At 43.4% G+C, this 19164-nt stretch overlaps 4 protein-coding genes across 4 annotated transcripts; 3 read left to right on the forward strand and 1 right to left on the reverse strand.

Annotated features, from left to right (window-relative positions):
- Nucleotides 1-1032: 1032 nt before the first annotated feature.
- On the reverse strand, nucleotides 1033-1932 carry MYCFIDRAFT_77962 (uncharacterized protein; the record flags this gene model as incomplete). The annotated part of the gene is made up of 1 exon (XM_007930726.1): nucleotides 1033-1932. The coding sequence occupies one exon, from the start codon at nucleotides 1930-1932 to the stop codon at nucleotides 1033-1035; it is 900 nt and encodes a 299-aa protein (XP_007928917.1).
- Nucleotides 1933-6510: 4578 nt separating this feature from the next.
- MYCFIDRAFT_177166 (uncharacterized protein) lies at nucleotides 6511-8035 on the forward strand (the record flags this gene model as incomplete). The annotated part of the gene is made up of 2 exons (XM_007931031.1): nucleotides 6511-6546; nucleotides 6575-8035. 2 exons carry the CDS (start codon nucleotides 6511-6513, stop codon nucleotides 8033-8035), a joined length of 1497 nt encoding a protein of 498 aa, XP_007929222.1.
- A 3446-nt stretch (nucleotides 8036-11481) lies between these two features.
- MYCFIDRAFT_177167 (uncharacterized protein) lies at nucleotides 11482-14166 on the forward strand (the record flags this gene model as incomplete). The annotated part of the gene is made up of 8 exons (XM_007931032.1): nucleotides 11482-11495; nucleotides 13303-13313; nucleotides 13349-13401; nucleotides 13443-13500; nucleotides 13538-13918; nucleotides 13964-13987; nucleotides 14026-14105; nucleotides 14140-14166. 8 exons carry the CDS (start codon nucleotides 11482-11484, stop codon nucleotides 14164-14166), a joined length of 648 nt encoding a protein of 215 aa, XP_007929223.1.
- Nucleotides 14167-17415: 3249 nt separating this feature from the next.
- Nucleotides 17416-19142, forward strand: MYCFIDRAFT_177169 (uncharacterized protein; the record flags this gene model as incomplete). Its single annotated transcript, XM_007931033.1, has 13 exons — nucleotides 17416-17544; nucleotides 17571-17597; nucleotides 17668-17806; nucleotides 17839-18000; nucleotides 18057-18221; nucleotides 18248-18275; nucleotides 18321-18367; nucleotides 18400-18444; nucleotides 18468-18594; nucleotides 18638-18926; nucleotides 18965-18999; nucleotides 19027-19065; nucleotides 19100-19142. The coding sequence occupies 13 exons, from the start codon at nucleotides 17416-17418 to the stop codon at nucleotides 19140-19142; spliced, it is 1275 nt and encodes a 424-aa protein (XP_007929224.1).
- Nucleotides 19143-19164: the final 22 nt, after the last annotated feature.

Genomic DNA, 19164 nt, shown 5'->3' on the forward strand with positions numbered 1-19164 from the left:
TATCTTAGTCTTAGGCGTATACCGACTACTACGGTCCTTCTCCTTAGGCTGCTCGACTTTTCCCTTATACTATATATGCGTTAGTATAGGCAAAGCTCTAGGTAGGGAGCTACGTACACTATAGATAATATATATAGCGAGAGCCGAAGTGTCGCGGTAGATAGTCTATAAGGTATTAGCTTTAGGCATATATATAGGCAAAGACAGAGTTATATACTATAGAAGCCCTTCTCTTCGTATAACTCCTTTAGTATCTCTTCGTCTTCGTCTTTTCTATTATAGTATTAGCAATAACTAGTAATATAGGCATAATACTATATATACCTATCGCGATTCTTCTAGGCAGCTAGGAAGCGACCGAAGTTCTTAGATCCTACCGGCATACGATAAGTTACCTTACCTATATAGGTGCGTACGGCCTCCTAGTTAGTCTTTAGGCAGATCTATAGGCATTAGTTTAGCCTATTATATAGGTAGAAGAGAGATTATATACTACGATTTCTATCTTAGGTATACTAAATAACTCGCCCTATAAGAGGCGCTTCTTATATTTACGGTAGGAGCTCTATATAGGTATAAGCATAGGCAGATATATACCCTAGTCTCTATACTTATAGATTGCTCTAGTAGGGTATTATTCTAGGCAACGGTCTTAATGTCTTACGGTATATTAGGAGGTATATATAGAGCTATAGGCTTAGGTATAGTAGTATAGGGGAACTCGGTTAGCTACGATATCGAAGTCGCCTTATTAGCTCGTCGCGTATATATATAGGTATATATAAAGGAATAGGGGTAGGGACTAGGGGTAGATACGTACTAGTAGTATATTATAGAAAGAAAGGAAGAGAGTATACGCGCAAAGATGCGCGTATAGATATCGCGTAACGCTTAGCGTAATAGAAGATCCTAGCGTAATAAAACTTTCGCGTACGGGACGTACCCGCTTTAGCGTCTACGGATCCCTACATCGATAGTCAACTCCGCGTTTAGCGTAGTCAAGCGCACTTGTCTCACGTCGTTGCCTAGCTGTTAGTTATACAAACACAAGCCTTCACCCATGAGCGGCCCAGTGGCAGCAATGAATATGGACAGCTGATCACCTTCATAGTACTTCTGACCAAGACGTCCAAAGGGCGAGTTGTTGAAGTAGTATGTTCCGTTTGCGCCGCCACGCAAGAATGGCACCAAATCTCGAGGCTCAGAAGCAAATGTAGTGTTGAAAGGATGCCATGCAAGGTAACCAGGTCCAACGATGTAGGTCTGTCGGCTAGGATCAGTCGCACGTACATAGTTGATGATATTGTCTTCGACAGCTCGTTTCACGTCGCCCTGAAGAAGTTCACACTTCAGGATCGGATTTTGCATTTCAATCTCCCAAGTTGAGTTTGGAGCAGGGGCAGGCATCTGTATGGTTGCACCTTGCGAGGCAGTAGCGACAACGATCCTGTTGACCGCATTTCTCGGGCCATTGTAGTTGAACAGAAAGTCTTTGCCTGTGGCGGCACTCGCAACGTAGGTCAATTCGGATGCCAAGTTGAAACTTGTGTAGCCGAGAAGAGGCCGACGAGACCACACTCCTGAGCCCAGCTTTACAATATGTACGAGTGCAGACATCACGACGTCCACTTCTGATACTTTGATAGGCGACTTGGTCCCAGCATTAAAGTGCCATATTGCCGCTTGGAGGTAAGCCGAGGACACCGCAGAGAACAGACACGCACGCACAAGAAATGCGAACGCTGTGCCTACAGCGGTGTTGAATTGTTGTTTCGCAACCTTCGAACCTGCGATAGTAAAGTCATCGGTTGGGTCGGGTGCCCCCTTTTGATCCAAGCTGTTGTAGAAAAGGTGATGTCTTATCGCGAATGCTATGCCGGATAGCAGCGCTCCAACCATGAGCGTTGGGGTAAGCCAGTGGATCCTAGTCATGCCGGAAAATGGACGTTCAGGCCCTGTCTACTTGCAACAGGTTATAGCGTAAACCGAGAGATTATAATAACCTCATAAGCGGCTCAGATTATAGCGACTTATAATCGGTTATCTATGAGACAGTACTAGGTGTTAAGACCTATATAATAAGCCTCCGGCTCGGTAGCTATACTCTACCTCTTTATAGTAGTAGGCTATATAGCTTCTAATAGTATTTATTACTATTAGAAGTATAATATCGATAACGGCGTAGGTAGTAATAAATCGGCGGGCGAGGAGCGGGGAGGACGAGTACTTTAGCGAGTATAGTTTATAGTATATTTACTATAGAAATATATAGTTAGTCGAGTAGCTAGCCTCTTAGTTTAAAGCTATTCGAATACTTGCTAATATAGTATCTCAATCTACTAAGTCTTAGCCCTCTTAGGCTTTATTATTAAAGATACCTTCGTTAAAGGCAAAGGCGACTCGGAAGCGTATAGCGACTATAATACTAATTAATAAAGATAGGTAGCGTAAAGCGCTATAATAGTAGACTTAAGAGTAGACCGAGTACTTCCTCGAGCAGTTAAACGAGTTTAAGAAGATTAGCCGTAGCACTAATACTAATAACTTCTAGTTAGGTAACCTTCGAGACCTCGCTATATTAGTAAATAAGAAATATAGTACCGAGCGTACCGCGGACTACCTAAAGAATAAGTAGTCGTTAATTAAGAAGGACTAGAGTATATAGATTGCTTACTTAAAGTATATAAGTAGCTAGAATAGTATACCTCTAACCGCCGAGTCGGACGTAGAAGACGCTTATTTCGACGAGAATCTAAGGTATACTTCCTTCCGTAATAAATTGCTAGAGCACTTCGATATTATAGACGAATTAATTGGCTTAGAAGTAGCTACTAGCGATTATATAGCGATAAACGAGGCCCTTAGTAAGGAGAGCGAGGATAATAAGGGTAGTAGTAAGGAATCGGAGGTCGAGGTTACTACCGAGGGCGCGGCTTCCGCGCCCTTTACGGAGGAGTAATTAATAGTACTACGCGCTACTAAGGCGGCGGAAAAGCATTAAAAGAAGATATAGAAGGAGGCCGATCGGGTTTATAAGAAGGCGGAGGATATAAACGAGAAGAATCTAACTATTATAAAGTCGTTATAGAAGGCCTTCGAGCCTATAGTATTAATAGTCGCGGAGGTAGTAAAGGATAGTAAGGAAGAACGTGCTTTAGCGAAGAAATTAGCGGACGAGTAACGCGCTAATACGCTAGCCGCTACTAAGGTTAGTTTAGTCGTTAGCAACGTTATAAAGCGGCTACTAGATAAGAAGACCTTTAAGAATATAGACGTACCGATAGCTAATCGTATATTGTTAGTACGCGAGGTCGCAAAGAAGAATAGGGAGTTCGACTATTACGAGGTCGCTTCGAGTATAAACTAGGAGTAATTTAAGGAGTACTTCTTATTTATACTAACGGATATTAAGTCTAACATCCGTTAGAATATATATTTATAGCAGATAGAAGGTAGATACGTACCGTTAGGATATAGATAGTAGGTTGTTATTAATAACAACCTTTAGAAATAGCAGAAGAAGCATATATTTAGTACTATTCGACGCGAGAATTTATAGATTAGGGATAGAATTTCGGTATAAATATACGCTAACGGCTATACTATTAATTTGTATAGAGGTATTATTAATTTTTACTAGCAAAATGTAATTACGTACGAGTGCTATTATATAAAAAAAAACTATACCCCGTTAACCTAAACTTTAATATCTTAGAAGTTTACTAAGAACCTACGGATTCAATCCTAATATAATTTCGATAAGAGAAGAGCCTATCCGCGGAAGAAGCGACGGTAATATTCCTCTAATATACGGTTTAGGCCTAGAATTCGAATCTATACTAAGTTTCTTACTAAAAACTAGACTCCGTATATCGCCTTTATATTCTATAGGTATCTACTAAACCCTATTATATCCTTCGCCGTACTCTAAGTAGTACCTCCTACCTCTACGCCCTTATATTAAGTCTAGTTCTTACCTAATTACCGTCGTATTCAGTATATATCTACCTCGCGATTCTATTACGATAGTTAGCGTAACTTTTATCCTTAACCTCTTCGGCGTAGCGCCTATTATTAGCGTAAACCTCCGCTATCGTATCGGCCTCTCGAGCGGCATTTAATTTAGTATTAGTTAGAAGGAGGCCTAGCTCTAAAGATAGCGGTTATCGACTATCGAATAGGATAAAATTATAGATAATATAATAAGCGACGACAAAGCGACTTTATTAGGTAATCGGCTAGCTATTTAGTCCCTCCTTAATAAGTCTAAACCGCCTATTTATAACGCTAAACACTCTCTCGATATAGTTACGAAGCTAAGTATAGCGGAGGTTGTAAATCTCTCGATAATTAGTCGGTCGTTCTTCCGCCTCGCTTTACTCGTAGAGGTAATATCGTATCTTCTAATATAGAACTAAGAGCCGTAGATCCTTAAAGGAATATCTACCGTCCGTAAGATAGAAGTAGCTATCTAGTACGTCGAAGCCTAACTAGTAGGCCTTCCTTAATATAGTACTATCCGTTACTAACCCTTCGTATCTAGGTATTATATATAAGAAGCGTAAGGACGAGTCGTATACGGCTATTATATTCTGTATAATATAGCCCTTCCGATAACGCTATAGATTACTATTAATCTTCGGTAGACTAGCTATTAATAAGGTACCGTCGATAGCGCCTATAACGCCCTTAAAGTATAGCTAGAACTTGCTACTGTTGGTACCCTTAGACTATAGCGGTTTATCGTCCTTCTATAGCAATTTAATCTATTACTTCGCTATACGATACAAACAGCGCGATACGGTATAAATTATCCTTCTTAGTATCTCTCTTGCTATACTAAAGTCGTTAGCGAGGTTGCTAAGGCTCCTATTATATCCGACTATAATAAGAAAGAGGATAACTCGTAACTTAATAGAGTATTTGTTTCTATTATTGCCTTCTAAACTATTCTTCCGTAGCTTATCTACTAACGCGCGTAATACCGGTTGCTTTAACCTCGTACGCTCGTAATAGTACTTCGGCGGACTATTTAGTACCCGAAATGCCTCGCTTTCTGTCTTATTGCGGTCTATTTAAACCGACCTTCGTCCTAACGGTCGATATATTATACGGCAGCGCAATTTAGGTAGTTCTTCGAGTAACAACGGTATCGTACTAGCAACGGCGCTTACCGATAATACGACCGCTAGTAATCGCTCTATCGTACCTCGTTTAGTTACCTCCGCCGTCCTATACCTCGTCGACTGCTATATAGCTACTTTTATACTTTTATAGAACGTAGAAAGAGGTAGATACTACGGCGCTATACCGGAAGTCTATAGGGCGTACGGATAGCCCAGAAAGCTCCTCGAGAGTTAGTTATACTAATTATACTATATATAGCATAATCTTAGCGAGTTTACGAGCATAGCGATAACCTACGATTTAATAATCGTTATTATATAAGACAGGTTAGTTATTAGAAGAGTTGTTATAATCTACGGTTAGGTTATACTATAACCTATTATAAGTAGATAGGGCCTTAGATATCTTAGTCTAAGATAATTAGTTTTTAGCGCATAGTAGAACCTATAACGTTAGCGAGTAAGATAGAAAAGCGAGGGATCGTAGTAGTATAGACTATATATAAGGCTACGCTAAACGTGCCGCAGACCGGTATCGTCTACGAATATAAGCTAACTGTCTGCTATCTAGCTATTTAACACTACTACCCTATACGATTTTGTCCTATACTTAAAGAGACCGAAGCTCGACTTAGCTATACGTATCTCGTAGGTAGATATATATTCCTACGCGTTTTACTTCGTTGCCGAACGCGTTAATTAGGATCTAGAACGGTTCTAAAGATCTGTATAGTAGCAGCGAGTATATATAACGCTTAGAGGCCGCACCTCGGAGATCTGTAATATTAATACGTAAATAAAAGGAAGCCGAAGTATCGCGTATAGTTTAGTAGATTGCATTACGTAATACGATATTAAAAGGGGCTGTTTATAGATAACTATATTATTTACTCCTTTATATAAAAGCAATCGACTTTATTCCCCTTTAAATAAAATAGTTTATACTTTAAGATTTTTATAGTAAAAAATAAAAGTTTCCTTTTCTTAGTTTTTTTTTAATAATTCTATAGATACTAAATAAATATATAGAATTGCTCCTTTTAATTAGAACTAGATATCTATTATTTTAGACTTAGAAATAGAGGATAATAGGTATATATAAGATATAGGAGCCTACTATCTACTATTTTAATTTTAAATAACCTATTATCTTTTCTATTCTTCTTTTTATACTACTACCTAGACTTTTAGTAATTTTATTTTCCATTTAACCAAACTCTCTATTTACGTTTCTATACTAGTTCTCGGCGCCAAGACTCGTAACGTTACAACTACGGAGTTAGGAGACTGGGCTCGACCCTGCGAGTTGCACCTTCCGCGCTCTTTATCATCTTGGCACCTTCAAGATGCTACACGACCTACCTATCGAAATACTAGCTCTCGTATGCGAGCATTTGTTGTATTGTACTGGGATACGCCAGTCGGCTCTTCTTAGGCGCGTATGCAAGAGGTTTGACCAATGCCTTCTGGACGCCATCTATGGCTTGCCCACATTCGAGAATCCCGATGAACAAAGCCCAAGCCATATTTCACGACACCATCACATAAGTAAGACCATGCTTGAAGGGCTTCTTACTTCAAAATTGAAAATCAAGGGCGAGTGGCGACCGCTGACTCGAGAGATTCTCCGCTCGGTACAGGTGACTAGAACTACGATCGAGGGAGCTGCAGAGGACCTATACGAGCGCGCCTTCGTACGCCTCGCGCTAGACCAGCTTCCGTTGTCCCGAATTGTTCAGGATCTGGTTCCGACTGGGACTTCGTGTGAAAGAAATGCAGCTCGTCTCCTCGACAATGCACTTGCTGCAGCAGTTTTCCTGAACCGGGCTTCCGATGTGCAGGCTTTCATGGAGCTCGGAGCTAATGCTTCTGGCCGAACAACGTGGTTTGGTGATACCTTAGTCGTCGCTGGATCTCACGCAGGGGTGGACGTTTTCTATCTCATTTTAAGGGCTACTCTGCGGTCGCACCGGAACTTGGCGATATCCCGGCTTATCATGTCCCTCGAGCACGCCGCCGAACGTGGGAGAGCTGCTTTGTTCTGCCCACGACTGTGGGCCGAGATAGAGAGACTGTTCACGGATTTGTCGCCTTCTCACTGCTTTGGCCCGGCCCTGAAGAGCGCCGCCCTAGCATCTCAGAACAGCACTGTGCTAGCCATCTTTGAATTGCTTCATACGCATGGTGTTGCTCTCGAAGTCGCATTCAGCAACGAGTTTTGGGCTGAGACTCTTCGAATCGTGGCGGCGAATGGATCTATCTGCGTGGCACAGCTTATCCTTGGCAATACTTCGCAGTTCCAACACCCGGGTAGCTTGGATGTTCATCTTGAGGATGCTTGCCGAAACGGTCATTTTTCAATGGTGCGGCTTCTAATCTCGCACAAGCAAGTAAACTCATACGCGGGAGCGATGTACTGGGCCGCTCGTGGCCTTCACTACGAAATTTTACGTTTCCTTTCCTGTCATCCTCCACGATCTGGTTCGATGAGCGTTGAAGACGCTTTGTGTGGTGCGTTCGCGGATCGAACTCATTTGGCTTCCGTGATGGAGACAATGTCGAGTCTCACATCTGTAGACCAGGCTAGTCGGGAGCAAAGCTTCTGTCAGATGGCTGTAAGATTACAACTGGACGCCGTGCGGGCTCACAATCAGCAGAATAATCCACCAGCTGAGACCGATGGAGATCCATTCCAAAGTCTTTTGCCGATCGGTCAAGTCAAGCTCGCGCAAGCATGCTCAGCGGGGGATTTTCCTACTTTCTGCCGCCTTGTGTGTGCACCTGACGAACACTATGCGGCCGAGAATTATACAGCAGGAGCGTTTTCGTCAACCATCAACTACCAGCGTCCTGGAATGCTTCAGTTCTTGTGCGAGAAATTTCCCTCAAGCAAGTTTTACTTGATGTAACTGATGTATTAGAAGAAGGACTAATCTATGTAGAAGTCCGAAGATAGAGTGCAGCAGTTGTAGCCTCAGGCATTAGGTACGTAATGGACCCTAATACCTAGGCATATACTCTAAGTTACCCCCTTAGCACGTATATATCGCTATAGAATGAAACAAACAACACAATAGCCATTCTGTTAGCAAAGCAAACAAGGGGTATTAGGTAAGCAGAAACAGGTAAACAAACTGGACTACTCTTAGGTTAGACAAAGTAAACAAAGGCCCTCCTTAGTATTTAGCAGCTAGCTTCGTAGCGTTCTTAATAGCGGCCTTGCAATCTACTAGGTTTAGTTGTTTAATAAAGCGGCCGTACTTAGTCTTATTAAGCGGCTTAGTAAAGCTATCGGCTATCTAATTATGTGTGCTAACCTATTAGACGACAATAGTACTATTAGTAATCTTCTCTCGAATGTAGTAGATACGAGCATCTATATGCTTCGTACGGCTATTAATAGTAGACTTAGTAATAGCGATAGCGGACTAATTGTCCTCGTAGAGCGTAACTAGAAGAATATAGCCCTTATAACTAATTTCCTTTAATAAGCGAGCTAAGGCAACTGCTTCCTTAGCCCCTATAGTAAGTTGAATATACTTAGCTTTAGTTGATAATAGTGTAACGAGTGTCTAGCGGCCGGACTTATATAATAGAGGTCCGCCTGCAATAGTAAAGTAGAAGCCGCCCGTAGAGCGACGAGTGACTAGATTATTAGCCTATAAGGCGTTACAGTATCTAGCGAATTTGAGGTCGTTAGCCTCGTTCTAATTGCCTTGAAAGCGTATACTACGACTAAGGGTACTAACTAGGTACTTAATTAGCTAAAGGAGCGCGGCATAATGCTCTTTAGTAGGGTTGGAGATAAATCGTAATAATAGGCCTGCAGTATAGCAAGCATTAGGTCGTATAATTATGGCTAGCTACAGTGCCTTACTAACACCTTCTTAATACTAAGTCTTAAAGGCGGTACTAGCTGTATAGCCCTTAGGTGCGCGTTGAATAGACGTCTTAATATAGCGAGGCGCTATTAGAGTAGCTAGACCGATACGGCTACGCATACTATATTTCTCACTAAGCCTATTTAGATAGGCATCCTAAACGATATAGATAGTACGTTAGTTGCGGTCACGGATGATCCTTATGCCGAGATAGTAGTATAGGTTACTAAGTTCTCGCATGCTAAATCGGTCCTTTAGTATCTAAGTAACGGCTTCTAGTGCTAACAGGCTGTAGGCGATAATGATTATATTATCGACGTAGATAACGATAATCGAGCCGCTAACAACGTGTTTAAACACATATACGTTAGTTATTATTAGTACAAAGTTCAGGCTCTTTAAGTACTTCCAAAGCTCTTTATACTATAGCATTAGTAACTGCTTTAGACTATATAGTGCCTTTAGTAATAGGCAAACTATGCCCTTGCTACTACGGTCCTCAAAACCGTGTAGCTGTTTAACGTAGATCTTGTGCTTGTCGCCGATAAGGGCATTAAGGAAGGCAGTTAGGATATTATACTGTTTAGCCTCTAAGTCGTAATAAGCAATCAAGCTAAACAGTGCTCGCAGCGTAGATGGCTTAGCGACAGCCGTATAGGTCTCGTTATAATCCTGTCCTTTAACCTATATAAAGCTACGGACGACCTAACGAGCCTTAAACCGGCTTAGATTGCTATTAGCATTACGCTTGATAGTAAACACCTATCGGCTACGGACAACCTTCCTGCCTTCTAGCACCTCTAACCGAGATATATAAACCTATATATAGTTGTCAATTAGTGACTTGTACTTAGCCTTATAGGCCTCCTTCTACTATAGCTAATATAGTGACTAAGTCGCCTCCTTATAGCTCTTCGGAATAGGGATAGTGTCTCTATTAGACTGTTTAGCAATGTAATAGGAAGCTATGAAACCCTTAACATAGGCTATCGGCATGTTAGCTATATTGCGGCGCGTAGAGCGCTTAATACTAGTATTAGCTAGATAGCTACGCAACAGTTTACGAGCGCTCTTATTGCTTCGTGTCTTGCGTATAGAACGACTACTAGTCTCGGTTGGCCGCTCAAACTTAGGCAACTAACTAGGCTTACCTTTCTTAGCCTATGGATTATATACAGGCTGTTCCTTAGCGGACTAGAAACTATCCTTATTACTCGATACTAGTAGTTAAACGTCTAGAAGGTCGTCCTCGATTAGCAATAGACTAACAACCTCGTCGGCTAAGTCCTGCACTAGCCCTTCTAGAGGTTGTTCTTCTTGCTAAGCTAGAAGTTGCTAGACTATACTAGCGGCTTCTAATAGGGGCGGAGGCTCGTTGCTTATAGCATTAAACAGAGCCGGCATAATAGACTCAATGCTGATAAACTCGCTTTTAGAAGGGTTATTAGGGTTAGTGTACGGATCTATACTATTTAGAAGTAGAAGGTCACTATCTAACTTAATAAACTGAACATCCTTAGAAGCGATAACCTTGCGCTAATTAGGCAGGTAGATTATGTACTTTCTAGAGTCTATAGAGCCCTTAGTATAGCTAACTAGCTTGCTAACTAGGCCTCTGCTGTCTATCTTCTTTCTACGAGCAATACTGTAATCGTAGGCAATTAACGTATAGCTATACGCTCGAAGGTGCTAAAGACGCGGCTGTATTCGTAACCAATTGAGCTCCTTAGCGATAATAGTATATAGGCTTCCTCCGTTAGCGGTTAGCGTAATATTAAGGACCTATATAGCGGAGGTAATAGTATATAGCTATAGGAACTTAGGAAGGTTAGCCTGCAGTATTATCTTTCTCGTAGTCGTATATACGATATAATTGCTAATCTTAGTAAGGCTATTCTAAGTAGAAGAATAAGGAGCCGTAATCTACAGTACAATGCCCTCGTCTCGAGCCTAGCTTAATAGCTAATTTCCGCCGTATTCACCCTCTCTATCGAGGCGGTAGATTGGGATTGAATAACTAGTCTGTGTACGGATATGTATACGATAGTCCTTAATAGCTACTGCAGCCCCTAACTTAAGCGTGCTAGCATATTCGTGTCGATAGCCTAACTTAGCGCATGTGAACAGTGTAAAATAGCGCTCCTGCAACAGACTAGGATTGGTAATAGTAACTATATCTATACAGACAATATAATAGATCGTAGATGGTCGTACGCGTAGCAGCCGATTGTACTCCTTATATGATATAGCTATACGATAGGCAATGCAGTTGCGGAAGTCCTTCTTAGTACTAGTAATAACAATCTGACCCTCAGATTCTATTCTTAGCAGCTTACGGTGATGAATATAGCTATATCGCAGATGCTACTCGTCTATAGTGCCTATAGGCACCCCCTTCTTCGACAGAAGGGCAACCACTTCACTATCTAGACTAGAGGTTAGTATATAGAGGTAGGGAAGACCATTTTTACGGTATGTCTGAGCGACAGTGACCTTATTGCCCTCTACTATCGTAAACAGGATACGCTTATTATTTCGGTAGAAACAACCCTTGTCGGCAAGCTTCTTAGTAGATAGAAGGTTAGCTGCTAGACCTGGAATATACAGCGTATTAGACAGCTTTATATTGCTAACACTACGCTTATTGACAACCTTAGTTTAAGCTATACTAACTATCGTAGCGTGCTTCGTGTTGCTACTAAACCGGATAGGAATGTAGCAGCCTTTATATTTAATAAGTAGTAAGGGGTTATTGACTATATATATACTAGTACCTAAGTCGATAACCTAATTAGTAGTACGAGTGCTAGCCGTGAGAGCCGTAGAAACCTAGTCGCTAACAGTAACTATAGTAGCGCTTATAGTAAAGGCGTAATTGTAGTTTAGGTCTAATAACACCCCCGGGGTAGCATTAGCCGTATACAGCCCCTAAGTACCATTTTAACTACCCTAACTAGACGGCTACTGTTGCTACTAAGCAGTTAACGCCTATTGTTACTTCTTCTTAGCCTTCTACTTCTCGCGACGAAGACGGTCTTCTTCCTTTAGGTAAGGGTATTTGGTATAGTACCGATCGGATAGGTAAGCGCCTTAGTAGTATAAGCACTTCTCGCGATTCTAACTATTCTAGCTGTTTCTACTACGACTACGACTATTGTTGCTATTTCCGCGGCTACTACGGCCGCTACGGTTCGAGTTACCTCGACCGTTGCTATTACTATTGCTACCTTGCTATTGTTAGCGCTAGAGACCGAAGAAACTATTATATTAGGCCTAGTTCAGTTAAGCTACATTCTTATTAAGCAACGCGCTAATAATGTTGTTAAGGGTATTGTTATTAATAGTGTACTCTAAGGCGCGTATTTGCTTACGGCGTATCTGTACGAAAGCCTCGTAGAATAGAGAGATCTGCATAATGAATATATAGACAGCCTAATACTAGCTAATAGCTAATTTAGTATCCTTTAAGGCACTAAGCTTCTTCTTGTAATTATTGCAGAACTTCTTAATGTCCTTGCTATTATACCGAAGGGTAATATATTCCTAGTAGAGCATAAATTTAGTAGACCCACCTTTACTAGTGTATTTCTTCTTAAGGAAGTCCTATACTTCCTAGGATATAGATAGACTAAGCAGTAATTGTTAAATATTACTAATACAATTAGCAAAGATCTAGGTACGCGCTGTTTAATCTTTAGAGTCCTATTTATCTTAGCGGTCTTCAAACTCCTTAGAAGACTTACTAGAGGCCTTAGAAAGGGGTCGCTAGCGGATGCCTTATATATAGCGCTAGACCGATATACCTTTAAGGGCGCCTTTAGCGGCGTAGGCCTATACTAGATAATTCTCCTTATTCTTTAGCTTAGGGATGTTGCTTATATAAGCGTTAGTAGTTATAGGGGGAGCTATTACGGACAGCGACGGCGATATAGAAACTATAGACTTTGTCTTAAGGGGCGGCCGATAGGCGCGCCTATATTCTAGTATAGCGGACAGCTAATACTAATATTAGAAACCGGTATAGCGGACAGCTAATACGGATAGTAACCGACTCGAGTCGGACTAGCACCTACTAGAACACTCGAGGGCGGCGAGGGTAGCGGCGACGATAATAGTGCTAGCGCAATTTTTAGTAACGAGCGCTATCTACGTAGTAGTCGGATTAACTATTAGAATACGTATAGAATGCGTTAGAAACGTAGGGGGCTTATAACCACTTAATGTAACTAATGTATTAGAAGAAGGACTAATCTATATAGAAGTCCGAAGATAGAGTATAGCAGTTGCAGCCTCAGGCATCAGGCACGTGATGGACCCTGACACCTAGGCATACACTCCAAGTGTTTTTTGCCGCTGGAGCCCTGCTCAATGTCCGGTCTACGGCTGTATTTCAGGTGTTGCTTGACAACGGATGGACGATCGACTCTTGTTCGAGCCGAGAAAAGCCGCCAATACTCGCGTAAGTCAGACTCATTTCGCTGGGCAGAGCATTGGTGACAATTCCGATTAGAAGCATCGCTGGGAGCGAAGAATTGACTCGATGGCTCATAAGGCATGGTGCTGATCCAAACGCACGATGTGCTTGGGATATCACTCCTTTGTCTGCTGCAATCTGCCGAGGGTCGTTAAGCACTATCAAGCTGATGCTCCAATGCGGCGGCGACACGCGCTTTGGGCAGCTGCTGCATTTTGCAGTGGAGAGGGGGTCACCTGATCAGCTAGCTATCATCGACATGCTACTAGCATTCGGTCTTTCAGTGAATGCTCGCATGTTCGAGAACTGTAGAACCTCATGGACATACAACAAGCCATACGGAATGGGAACCGCTCTGCATAAAGCAGCAGAGCTTGGCAAGCTGGATGTTGTGACTTATTTGCTTGAGCGCGGCGCAGATCCCCTTAACCGCCTCCGTGGTTAAGTCCGTCGAACACCCACCCTGGCAATCCCCTTGTCAGGTTCCACTTTCCATGCTAAATCCGGTGTAGTGCCATACAAACCTGCATCGCCCCTCGAACAGCGAAGCTGTCCGATTGGGGCTCGGATTCAGCCGTAGTGGAGCTCAAGGTTAAGAAGCCGACACCTTCACGAGTCGTCCTTGTTAGCTAAAGGCTCTGCAGTTATCAAACCTTAGCAAGTGAAGGTCTACAACAAGGTATAGAAGAAGGCATAATAGAAGCGCTAAGCACGCTATCGAGACAGGTATATAGACAATAGACTATACATATAGATTGAGACCTTCTAATAACTAATTAGCTACTACTACTAACGATAACCGAGTCTCGGCTGTCTCGTACACGCCGTCGACTAAGTCGCTATTAGCTTAGTAAGGACATACTCCGAGTACTAATTGAACCGCCGAGTCTACTTAAGAAGTAGTTCAATATTAGTCTACTTATAGCGAAGGTTAACCTCCTCGTAGAGGCAGTAAAGGACTTAAGAGTAGACGTAAACCTTCTATAGAAGAAGGAGGCTAAGGAGTCGCCTATAGTAGCTGCTAGCTCTGCCGAAGAAGGCTCTCAAAGTAAGGCAACGGTTGTTGTTACTATTAAGAGATCGGAGTTTAAGGCGCTTTAGCGCGAGGTTGCTTACCTTCGCGAGACGATTGCCGCACTCGTAAAGCAGCAGTATGCCTTGAATGTAGTCTCCGAGTCCAATATAGAAGCAATAGCGACTGTCGTTAACCGCTAGCGGCGCTCGAGGCATTATTAGGGTTAAGTCTCAAGCTCTCGAAGAAGGACTATAGATTAGCCTTATTGTGCTATATTAAGTCGCATAGATTGCATAGTGCTATAGGACCGCAATATAAGCAAGCCATTGTAGTCTAGTATTCTTATATACGTCCGAGAGGCTAGTATTTAAGACCCTAAGCGGTCCTTACGTACTTGCAGAGATAGCAACGCTACATTGCTAGAACAGACTTCCGCGTATAGATAGCGTTACCGCTACGAGCGAGGCGCCTTGCTTCTTCCGCTGCAGGAAGGCTATCGCCCTTCCTAATCTAATGTCGCTTAGATCGCTTTCTACTGCTATTATAGCGGTGACCTACGATGAACTAACCCTAGCTTCTAGGGGGTAGTGGAGTTGGTGTACGAAGAGCCCTATCCGCCGCCTCTACCGCTAGGCGAGTATTCTTCTCGTTCTGTGCCTTCTAGACTATTTGCTACGCTAATTTAACTCTAAACTCGCGTTAGTAAGTAAAGTCTTTATTAGCCTTATCGCCTCGAAGGAGTATGTATACGTTTACAATAGCGGCATTAAGTAGGAAGTAGAAAAGAGGGTACTAGCCCTTCCGCGACTTATACTAAGAGGAATAGTAGAACCGGAGCTAATCGTAGATATCTACGCTACCTATACTATTATTATAGCGAGCGGCGATGCTTAGCAATAACTTAAGTTCTCGCTCTTCTTTCTAGTAAGGTCGTACGTAGTTATCGATAAAGGCGTTATTGCAGGCTCGTAGTCGTGCCCTAAGGCGATTTTCTCGGCTTCGAGGATCAATAGCGTTTGTAAGGAACTAAACGAGATTTCTGTCCTGCTAGACAACCGCCGCTACACTATAAATTACCTTATATAGCAGGGTATCGAATGGGAAACGAGTCGTCTTGCGATTTAGTAGTGGAAACGTTAATTTCTTCCGCTTTCCATTTTTTAGAAGCTAACCTAACTTCTCGAATTTGGCGCCTCTCTAAGGCTACGATAAGGAACCGGATCGTATAGTGCCGGTCGCAGCAATTCCGAGATGCTTTAGAATAGCGAACAGGACAACGTTATTAAATAGATTGTCTATAAAGACGTAGAAGTAGTGTATTTAGAATGGAAGTTATAGCAATAGTCGAAGAACAGCGATTCTTAGCGGGCTTAGCCTTGCGCTAAGATTAACTCCGTAGGCGTAGTTGGTCGACTGTATGCTACTAGGCTCGCTTACGGCGCTTTCCGAGCTTTCCGTGCTTTCCGACTAGTTAGCGCCTCGCGAGGCAGGTGTAGGTGCAGGTGCGTAGAAGTCGACTTTTATTTTATTAACCTCGTAGACACTACTTATTCTATTACAACTACTACCCCTCGTAAGGCTATTAAGCCTGTCTCGACGCCTCTTATTACTCTCCTTCGTACGGTCTAGTATTTCAGCGCTAGTAAGCTGCTTACGAACGACAACCGGCCGCTCGAGGACCCCGGTTACGAATTCGTCTGTTTCGGCTTCCTAAGAGTGTTGCTTTCGAGGGCTTGAGAATAAGAAGGAATACAGGTATCCACCTTCGTATAGGCAAAGGACATAGTATCCGATAGGCGTCGGCTTGCCTCGTATTATTATAATGTGACTAGACCGCCCTATAAACCGGATTATAGACTCGTTAAGCGATACATTAGTTCTAGGTATAACAATACTCTTGAACCTGTCTCGCAATAGGTCGGCTAATAGCAATATCCACGCCTACGTAGGCAATCCAGAGCCTCTTAGAATAGGACTTCTATACTGTAGAGCGGCCTTAATCTGTCGGAAGCGCTACTTACTTATATATTTAGCGATTGCGTAGACTAGCTAGTATTTGTCGTCCCTCTAGTAATCCGACTTGTCGGCCATTTGGATCGCTAACATATAGATAATAAGGGCTACGAAGATTATTATATCTTCACGCCCTACTAATTTCCAAGGGTAACTAGATATAACAATCTTAGGTTCCCTATTGCGGCCAATTCGGGGGTTTCTAGCCTTGTCTAATTTGAACTCTTCTCGGGTCTCTGCATACTCGTTAGTATACTTCACTAGCCGGTCTATAACCTTATTAGTCTACAAGAGGTTAAAGAACTTATACTATACGTTATTAACCTCCGAGAGGTCGCCTTATAGGTAGGCAGGCAAGTTAACCCTCCGCTAGCGCTTATTGACCTCTAATAGCTCAAATAGGTCTTCCTATAGGTCGTCTTCTGTCGGATAATAGAGGCTACCGGCTCGGTTGTCGGTGCTAACAGTCTCGATTATATCGTCCTCGTTGCTAGTATTATATAGCTCCTAGTCAGACCCTCGAGGCGCCGCATTTGTTGCCCTCTTAAGAATTGGACCCTTAGTCTGTAAGTGCACGTACTTATCGTACTTAATAGGGTCACTATAAGCCTCTTTAACCTGTTATAGCTACCCTTAGTTGTTGTCTTCTTTATTAGCCTCTACGCTATCGATAACAGTAGCTTAGAAGCGGTCCATTCTAGCTGCTAACCTAGCTGCTGACCTAGTAGGTTAGACTTCGCGGACTGAACCTTCAAGAGTCAGTATTCAGTCTCCGAGAGCGGCGACAGCTAGAAGAGGCAAAGCGCTGTTACAAGCGAGTCCAATTGAGCCTTGTCTATTCACCTGCAGAGCGGCTTCCATATGCTAACTAAGTGGACACTGTAGGGGTTGATCCCTGTTTTGCCGATGAACGCCGACAGCCAACGAGTTAACCAAGGGGATCCTAAGCTAACCGACTCTGTGGGTCGCCTGGCTCGCGATATTGCGACATCTAAGGGGCACGTAAACATCGTTGCAGTAATTGACCAACACGCGGTCCAGCAACACTAAATTGGCCCCAGGCGATCATGCTTTACATGAGCAGCGTCGTGATGAGACAGCAGGGCCTAGAGCTGAATCGGAGCTCCTAGGCAGTGCTACCAGCAATTGGCAACTTAGCAATGGCATCGACCACTCAAGGCTTCGAAACAAGCCTGTGCTCGGCTCAGGCTGAATGAGGAGCAAAGGAAACTCAACCACACCAAACCGCGCGAGCTATATCGCCCGACAGAGAGCATGACCGAAGAGAGTGTGTATGGTTGGAAAGCTCCGGCAAGGACCTCGGATCAGATAGGCAGATCGTGCCGAATCTGATTAGTGGCTGCCGAACGGCGTCAAGTGAATTCAAGCTTGGCGGATCACCCCTCGGCATCCGGCATGAATACAAGTATTTTCAACAGTACTGGCTTCGACTTGTACGAAATGGAAATAGCGCTGGTCGCCACCCCACGGGTCCTGAGCATGATATATACTGGCCATTTCCCCTTCAAATTGCCGGAATCCTACAGCACGACTTACGCAGAACAGCAAACTTCTCTTTGAACTCCACAGAACGATCCACACAAGCACCATGAAGTACACTCTATCTCTCATCGTCCTGTCAGCCTTCTTTGCGTCTGCTACTCCCACCCCAGACGACCTCATCCGCCGCGACGGACCATGTTTCCACGAAGGTTCAACGGCATTCTGTTGCCCTGAGACTGGGGACCAGGTTGTTGCGACAAATTGTGTAGCACGTAAGTACCTAATCGGCGGACATAGAGCCTTCAAAGAAAACCTCACTCATTGCTCCTAGCCAACGGCGACACTAGCACACCTTGTGCTTTCCGCAAGACATGCAGCTCGGCGAAGCTCCAAGCCTACTGCTGCTCTTTCGCTCAAGGAAGCACTGGGCTTGTGTGCGCACCTTCTGGAGATAGTCCATTCGGCGATCCGAGCCCTTGCCCCGCCTGATCAGCTCAAGAGATTCAACGAGATCGACGGCTACATCGAAGCTTTGCAATGGCTTGTGGGGTCCATATGGCTTATATCTGGAAAAAGAACGAGGTGTGGTTTCAAATCAACTCTAAAATGATTGTAATTGATCCAGGATCCTGGTCGAAGATACTTCCTTTCGTAAGCTAGACCTGCCAGTGCGCCTCAGACGTATATTCTTTGCGAGGAGTCTGAGCGACGACAGCATCCCGTGCTACGATCCCGTGCTTTGGCACGATGGTCTTATTGCACATGTCGAAACAATTTTCTTCGAAAGTCTGACCGTCGCAGACATGATACAGCTGCTTGGACTCCATGTCACAATACAGCTTCTGCGCCGTAGAGACGATATTCCAGCCATACGAGTTCGGATGCTCACAGATGTCGCGCACATCATCACCTGGGTGGTCGGTAATACTAAGATGCCCCGGATCCTTATTAGCGCCACGAGCACGAAGATTGCGACGTAAAGCCCCAGTCGATCTCTTAGTCTATTTGCCTGAGCTTCAGACAAGCGAGGCGAGCTTCAAGGTTGCGAGCGAAGTGAGTACTAGAAGCAGCGAGGTACGAGCGACAGCGACGATGTACGACACCCGAGCGCGCAAGGCACTGCCCCTTAAAAAGGTAGTATCTCTCTGTTCC

Source organism: Pseudocercospora fijiensis (genome assembly GCF_000340215.1).
Source record: "Pseudocercospora fijiensis CIRAD86 unplaced genomic scaffold MYCFIscaffold_7, whole genome shotgun sequence".
NCBI classification, from domain to species: Eukaryota; Fungi; Ascomycota; class Dothideomycetes; order Mycosphaerellales; family Mycosphaerellaceae; genus Pseudocercospora; species Pseudocercospora fijiensis.